This window comes from Nomascus leucogenys, chromosome 19 (genome assembly GCF_006542625.1).
Source record: "Nomascus leucogenys isolate Asia chromosome 19, Asia_NLE_v1, whole genome shotgun sequence".
NCBI classification, from domain to species: Eukaryota; Metazoa; Chordata; class Mammalia; order Primates; family Hylobatidae; genus Nomascus; species Nomascus leucogenys.
Window position 1 is genome coordinate 32,665,783 of NC_044399.1, and position 8,135 is coordinate 32,673,917.

An 8,135-nucleotide genomic window follows, 5' to 3' on the forward strand; every position below is an offset into this window, starting at 1 on the left:
AGGCAAAGAATGTCCTTTAGTGAAGGGTGGTTACACACTTGAATTTAGCTAATTGGAATAAATGAAACATAGTGTGTCAACCTGGTATAGCATGAACCTAGTATAATAGCTTCAGAGAAAGCCGATATTTAGGACTCTTTGGGGAGAAAAGTTATTAGGCTCCCTGCAACCATTTTATTTCCCAAGGTTTAGAACTACCCCCAAAACTCGTTTCCAACTTCCTGACTCACAGAACAAGAACGTAAATACCTACAAAAACTTAATGATGAAAATCCTGCCCTGTTTTCCTAGATAGGTATCACAGAAAATCTGGTTACATCATCACTAGTTAATGGCATGGAAACATTACACACTTAATGGCTTATTTAATTGATATGTATAAAATTGTCTCCTTCCTATATCAAAATCCTATATTAAACCCTATCAAAATTTAAATTCAATAGTGACATTAAAACATAAATTATGTAATCCCAGCACTTTGGAAGGCCAAGGAGGGTGGATCACGAGGTCAGGAGATCGCGACCATCCTGGCTAACACGGTGAGACCCCGTCTCTACTAAAAATACAAAAAATTAGCCGGGCATGGTGGCAGGTACCTGTAGTCCCAGCTACTTGGGAGGCTGAGGCAAGAGAATGGTGTGAACTCAGGAGGCGGAGCTTGCAGTGAGCTAAGATGGCACCACTGCACTCCAGCCTGGGCGACAGAGCAAAACTCTGCCTCAAAAAAAAAAAAAAAAAAAAACCCATAAATTAAAACATTAATGTCTACAGATTGTCTTCTCCAGATATACATACCGTAAATTCTGCACCATTTTTGACGAGAGAAGCCTTAAAAGTATCAAAGGTGGTATTTTTCTCAGCAAGACTGATCACGAATTCAGCTGCAAATAAGAAACAGAATTCAGAAAAGAAGAGACATGAGCAAGAAATCAGTTTCAAGTATGGTGAAAACAAAACTAATAGGTTATCCAACAGTAATAAAAAACAAAGACCACCATCTGACAAGGGTAAAGAGAGAAAATCTGGCCAGGTGCGGTGGCTTATGCCTGTAATCCCAATACTCTGGGAGGCCAAGGCAGGCGGATCACTTGAGGTCAGGAATTCAAGATGAGCCTGGCTAACACAGTGAAACCCCGTCTCTATTAAAAATACAAAAATTAGCTGGGTGTGGTGGCAGGCACCTGTAATCCCAGCTACTTGGGAGGCTGAGGCAGGAGAATCACTTGAACCCAGGAGGCAGAGGTTGCAGTAAGCCAGGATTGCACCACTGCATCCAGCCTGGGCAACAGAGTGAGAATCCGTCTCAAAACAAACAAACAAACAAAAAAACAAGAAAACAAGAGAGAAAATCCAGACTGCTGAAATTATCCACACATATTCTAGTGAATTTATACAAATGAAAGGAAGATATTACTACAAAATGGCTCAATGTAGCCCTTGAGTGCATTTAAACTAGGAAGACCTATTTGACCCACATCATGGTACCCTCTTCTTACAAAACTACTACCTGGGCATGCTGCCACCTAGACTAGACTGTAAAGGTGACAATAAAAAGCATTAGCCCGTGCAGACACACAGAGGCACACAACAGAAGGACAGACCCAATCTGTATATGAGGGCCAGGCAGCTGCTGGGTGGTGCAATCTCCACATTGATGAAAGACTTACTTTTTCACCAAATTTTTCTCCACAAACCTGCCTAGTTTTTTTTTTTTTTTTTTTTGAGACGGAGTCTTGCTCTGTCTCCCAGGCTGGAGTGCAGTGGCGCAATCTCGGCTCACTGCAAGCTCCGCCTCCCGGGTTCATGCCATTCTCCTGCCTCAGCCTCCCGAGTAGCTGGGACTACAGGCGCCCGCCACCGCGCCCAGCTAATTTTTGTATTTTTTAGTAGAGACGGGGTTTCACCGTATTAGCCAGGATGGTCTCGATCTCCTGACCTTGTGATCCACCCGCCTCAGCCTCCCAAAGTGCTGGGATTACAGGCGTGAGCCACCGCACCCGGCCTTTTTTTTTTTTGAGACAGAATCTGGCTCTGTTGCCCAGGTTGGAGTGCAGTGGTGCAATCTCGGCTCACTGCAACCTCCACCTCCCGGGTTCACACCATTCTCCTGCCTCAGCCTCCCGGGTAGCTGGGACTACAGGCACCCACCACCACACCTGGCTAATTTTTAATATTTTTAGTAGAGACCGGGTTTCACCATGTTAGCCAGGATGGTCTTGATCTCCTGACCTCGTGATCTGCCCGCCTCAGCCTCTCAAAGTGCTGGGATTACAGGCATAAGCCACTGTGCCCGGCATACCTGCCTAGTTCTTGAAACTTTTTTTTCTTTTGAGGTGGAGTCTTGCTCTGTCACCTAGGATGGAGTGCAGTGGCATGATCTTGGCTCACTGCAACCTCTGCCTCCTGAGTTCAAGCGATTCTTCTGCCTCAGCCTCCCAAGTAGCTGGGGCTACAGGCGCATGCCACCACGCCCAGCTAATTTTTATATTTTTAGTACAGGCAGGATTTCACCATATTGGCCAGGCTGGTCTCAAACTTCTGACCTTGTGATTTGCCTGCCTCAGCCTCCCAAAGTTCTGGGATTACAGGCATGAGCCACCACGCCTGGCCTTTTTTTTTTTTTTTTTTTTAAGAGTCGCTCTGTCTCTCAGGCTGGAGTACAGTGGTACGATCTCGGCTCATTGCAACCTCCGCCTCTTGGGTTCAAGCAATTCTCCTGTCTCAGCCTCCCAAGTAGCTGGGATTACAGGTGCCCTCCACCATGCCTGGCTAATTTTTGTAGTTTTAGTAGAGACGGGGTTTCGCCACATTGGCCAGGCTGGTCTTGAACTCCTGACCTCAGGTAATCCTCCTGCCTCAGCCTCCTGAAGTGCTGGGATTACAGGCATGAGCCACTGTGCCCGGCTTAGTTCTTGAAACTTCTAATATTAGAGCTATTTATTAATTAAGCGACTTTCAGACAGTGGCTCACGCCTCTAATCCCAGCACTTTGGGAGGTTGTGGTGGGCAGATTGCTTGAGCCCAGGAGTTAAAGACCAGCCTGGGCAACATGGCAAAAGCCCATCTCTATAAAAAATACAAAAATCAGACGGGGGTGGTGGTATGCATCTGCAGTCCTAGCTACTAGGGAGTAGACTGAGATAATAAGCCTCATACTATGAGACCCACAAAAAAACTGTAATGCTTTCATTTGAATGCTAATCCTAGAAAAGTAAATGAATAAATAACATGAAAGATCTAGATGACTAATGCATAAAGTAGTACTACCATACAATTTCCATCCTGGAATGTGCCTTTATCTTTCTGATGAAGTGAAAGCCAAATGCCATCAGGCTACAGGAACACATCTTATGCATAAGAAGTTAGTAACGATAATGTCAATGGTTAATACTTTTGGAACATTACTATGTGCCAGGCACTATGCTAAGTGCTTTTTATGGGTTACTTCATGATCCCCAAAACAACCCTCATAAGTAGGTGCTATTACTGTCATGTTTTACAATGAGGAAGCTGACGGTTTGACACACTGACCTACCCAATAATAACTGGGGGGAGCTAGGAATAAAACCTAGGCAATCTAACTTCAGAGCCTACATTCTTTCAAGAAATGTGGAGGGAGAACTAAGTCCCATGGGGCTAGGCATGGCATGCTCAAAAGAGCCCCTCCCAAAGCAGTCAGCACATTCACACTGCCAGCCATCATTAATCAGTTTTTTGTTGTTTTTTTTTTTTTGAGACGGAGTCTTGCTCTGTCACTCAGGCTGGAGTGCAGTGGCACCATCCTATCACTGCAACCTCCCCATCCCAGGTTCAAGCGATTCTCCTGCCTCAGCCTCCTGAGTAGCTGGGATTACAGGCGTGAGCCACCATGCCCAGCTAATTTTTGTATTTTTAGTAGAGACAGGGTTTCACCATGTTGCTCAGGCTGGTGTCGAACTCCTGACCTCGTGATTCACCTGCCTCGGCCTCCCAAAGTGCTGGGATTATAGGTGTGAGCCACTGTGCCCAGTCCCATTAATCAGTATTTTTAATTTTCACAATTATACAGGGGAATCGTTAAATTAACTGAATCCATTATAAAAAATTAATTCATAGTTTAAAAAAATTCATTGGTGAAAACAATAAAAATAACACTAATTTAAATGATAATCCAGTATTACAGTTCTTTTAGAATTTGTCTAGCAGGTTTTCCAGTTTTCATTGGAAACTCTACTATCTCAACTCCCCCAAAAATTAAATACATAAATTAATAAGTCATCCATCAGGGTCAAAAGCAAAAGAATCAAGTCAGCAAACGAAACATAAAAGAAGCAAATAAATGCCTTTCTGTTATTAAACCCAACTCTGCCAATGTAGTTTCAACAAAAGACACTATTGCATTAAACCAATATTAGTATTTTTTTTTTTTTTTTTGAAATAAAGTCTTGCTCTTGTCATCCAGGCTGGAGTGCAGGGATGTGATTTCAGCTCACTGCAACCTCCGTCTCCTGAGTTCAAGCGATTCTCCTGCCTCAGCCTCCTGAGTAGCTGGGATTACAGGCAGCAGTCACCATGGCCAGCTAATTTTTGTATTTTTTTTTTAGTAGAAATGGGGCTTTACCATGTTGGCCAGGCTGGTCTCAAACTCCTGACCTCAGGGGATCGGCCTGTCTTGGCCTTCCAAAAGTGCTGGGATTACAGGCGTGAGCCACCACGCCCAGCCAATGTTAGTACTTTTAATGTTATTGGTTTTATAATTCTGTATGTAACAGAAAAAGCATATTTGTGGGTTTTCTGCAAATTAATTGAGATCTTTAGCTATAAATAAACTAAAAGATTATGGAGTTTATACTTTGCTCTATTTTTGTACATAAATGAAGTTAACATCAAAACAAACACTGGAAGATGTCAATAACTTTTTTGTTTCCTCTAAAAGACCAAGGGATTAGGAGTTAAAACGAAAACAGAGAGAAAGGTAAGCTCCCTGAAAGCAGAAATCTGTCTTGTTCTCTGTGGTATGCCTAGCCCCCAGCTCAATATTTGCTGAATAAAGGAAACATATTAACGAGATAGCAAAACCGACGAAATTATCACCTCATTATCAACTAAAAGAGAAGAATCCTGCGGGAAAAATAATATAGGACAGACACATCTTGACTGGGAGGCAAGAGAAAAAAGTAAAATATACTGGCTGCAGAGCATCTTCCTAAATGCTACATGGTGACCCTGTGAAGACATCGTCCCACTTCACAGATGAGAAAAACAGCTTCAGAGAAACTATGAATCTTACTAAAGGTCACTCGTCTAACTTCCCTAACCCCTCCTGTTACCTGCCCCTTCCCTTCCATCCCTCCGGTTGATGACTTCGTCTTCATTTAGGAAACTGAAGAGTGGGCTGAAACTCTCTCACTCATCTTCCCACCACCAATCTCTAAACTCATCTGAATCTGCAACTGTATTCTCTGTCCTCGCTCCTGTTACAACTGAAGGAGCCTTGCTGTACTTACCAAAGGTCAATCCCTCCATGGGTTGCCCTTGATCCCATCCATCCTCTTTACCTTCATAAAGGCTCCATCTGTCTATGGCTTTAGCTTTAGGACCCTAGCCTTTTCTAATTCCTCAGTTTCGGTTCCCCAGATGTAGTCTGCCCCAAAACACCTAGTGACTGGTGTTTAAGACACAGTACAGGACGCAATGGCTCACGCCTGTAATCCCAACACTTTGGGAGGCCGAGAGAAGAGGACTGCTTGAGCCCAGAAGTTTGAGACTAGCCTGGGCAATACAGTGAGACCCCCGTCTCTTCAAAAATTTTAAAAATGAGTCGAGCTTGGTGGCGCGCGTACGTATTCCCAGCTACTCGGGAGGCTGAGGTGGGAGGATTGCTTGAGCCCAAGAGGTGGAGGCTGCAGTGAGCCGAGATCGTGCCACTGCACTCCAGCCCGGGAGACAGAGCGAGGCCCTGCCTCAAAAAAGAGTACAGGATGAACGGTCAAAGAACACAGTTAAAAGCACAGGCGCTGACTACTATGTCACAGAGTGGCGTGAAGACCAAATAAGATAATGTTAATAAAGAGCTGAGCATCGCATCTAGCACATAGTGAGCACCCAATAAACGTCTGCCACCATCATCGTCATCGCAGCACCTGCTGCTGTTGTTAAACATGTTTAATTGAGGCTGAAAAAACAAACAAACAAAAACAATCAAGCAGAGATGACCGCCCCGGGCTTCACTGACAGCTCTGGGAAAGTTTCTAAAGTTTCTCGAGGGCTCTCAAGCCGAGGCCACGACAGCGAGTACCCTGGGCCCGGGTGTCTGCGACAGAGACAGACTGACACGAATACACTTTCCGTCCATCAACCGCCTTTCTCCTTCCGCTTCCCTCAATCCCAAACTGAGGCCACAGGGACCTCCCCAGGCTCACCAAGGTCCTTGTCGTTGATCCCCAAGTGATTGTCCAGCTCAGTGCAAACCTTTGACACCAAAGACAGGTACTCGAGTTTGGCAAGTTCTTCCGCGGGGCCCGGCTCCGACCCGACTATGGCTCCCGCCATGGCTACAGCCACAGCCATGGCTATAGCTTGCCCAGGACCTCCTTCCTCAGCCGGCTCTCGGAACTACTCCGGCCGGGTTCCAGCTTTCACTTCCGAGTCAGCGCGCGTCCCTTGTTTACGGTAAATTGAAAATTTGAGGGACGAATCAAGTCGCAACTGGATGGATCATAGAGATCAAACAGGAAGTGCTTAAGGAAGGGACAACTAGAGTGGGTTACTCTGCACGCCGATCTGCGCCCTCTACAGGCGAGAAAAATCTCCGCCCGCCCTCAGGCCCGGAAACGTTCACTTAGCGCGCTCCCTCCCTGGGTCGGCAGAGGGCAACCCCGGCCTGCACAAGAGGCGCCGGGAGGCAACCGCAAAACAGCCTGCGCCTGCGCTTTAGAACACTTGAAAAAGGAATCTTAATGCACGTCTGGAAAAAGACAAACTTGCTTTACTGTGGATCCGCAAATTCCCGGCCTCACTTCTTTGTGGTTCCTGTTGTCCGATCTCAAGCGACCCTTGACAAGCCAGTAGGCAGTAGATTGACTTCTCTCGTTTCACACACGAGGAAACTGGCACTTCCACTGCCAGCTGGGTGCTTGGGCAAATCAATCTCTGGGGCCTTAGTTTTCTCATTTGTAAACTAGAATAATGTTGCTCTACCCTAAATGGAATAGCTGCAAGGAGTGTGACACAGAGTAGGCACACCGCAAATGGCAGTTACTGTTAATATCACAAGGCTAGGCCGGGTGCAGTGGCTCACGCCTGTAATGCCAGGACTTTGGGAGGCCGAGGCTGGTGGATCACTTGAGGTCAGGAGTTCCAGACCAGCCTGGCCAACGTAGCGAGACTCCATCTCTACTAAAAATAGAAAACTTAGCCGGGCGTGGTGGTGGTGGGCACCTGTAGTCCCAGCTACTCGGGAGGCTGAGGCACAAGAATCGCTTGAACCCAGGAGGCAAAGGTTGGAGCGACCTGAGTTTGCACCACTGCACTCCAGCACGGGCGACAGAGTGAGACTCTGTCTCAAAAAAAAAAAAAAAAATTCAAGGCTGAGATGATGGTCACAGTAGAGCTGGCCTCTGGTCTGTCAAGCACAGATCCCCTTAGTCTGGGAACCCACAGAGCCAACTGCCTCCACTCTTGTGAAAAGCTGCTTTTCAATCCCCAGTTTTCCTGAGTCCTCTCAGAACTTATTCCCCCAGGGGCTGGGCGCAGTGGCTCACGCCTGTAATCCCAGCACTTTGGGAGGCTGAGACGGGTCGATCACTTGAGGTCAGGAGTTCAAGACCACTCTGGCCAACATGGTGAAACCCCCTCTGTACTAAAAATACAAAAATTAGTTGGGCGTGGTGGTATGTGCCTGTAGTCCCAGCTACTAGGGAGGCTGAGGCAGGAGAATCGTTTGAACCCGGGAGGTGGATGTTGCAGTGAGCTGAGATCTCGCCACTTCACTCTAGCCTGGGCGACAGAGTGAGACTCCATCTCAAACAAACAAACAAACAAAACACACACAAAAAAACAGCAACAAACTTTATTCCCCCAAATATCAGCTGTGCTGTAAATCCATGGTCATAAGCTCAGGTCTCCTAACTTCTGCTTCAGGTCCTTTTTACTTC

At 46.2% G+C, this 8,135-nt stretch overlaps 1 protein-coding gene and 1 non-coding gene across 8 annotated transcripts in view; one reads left to right on the forward strand and one right to left on the reverse strand.

The window, feature by feature from the left end:
• DHX8 (DEAH-box helicase 8) overlaps window positions 1–6,718 on the reverse strand; it is a 44,982-nt gene extending 38,264 nt beyond the window's left edge. For 6 of the 7 annotated variants that reach the window (XM_030799660.1, XM_030799659.1, XM_030799658.1 and 3 more), the window contains exons 1-2: window positions 6,402–6,680; window positions 796–881 (exon numbers count right to left, since the gene is read on the reverse strand). In XM_030799660.1, the coding sequence (XP_030655520.1) occupies window positions 796–881; window positions 6,402–6,549 (234 nt within the window). In that variant the 5' untranslated portion in view covers window positions 6,550–6,680. Of the gene's footprint in view, window positions 1–795; window positions 882–6,401 lie in introns of all 7 variants that reach the window. The other variant, XM_030799657.1, reaches the window with a different exon arrangement.
• LOC115831606 lies at window positions 4,152–4,213 on the forward strand. Its single transcript, XR_004027131.1, has one exon. It is a non-coding gene; the product is annotated as a U7 small nuclear RNA (small nuclear RNA).
• Window positions 6,719–8,135: the final 1,417 nt, after the last annotated feature.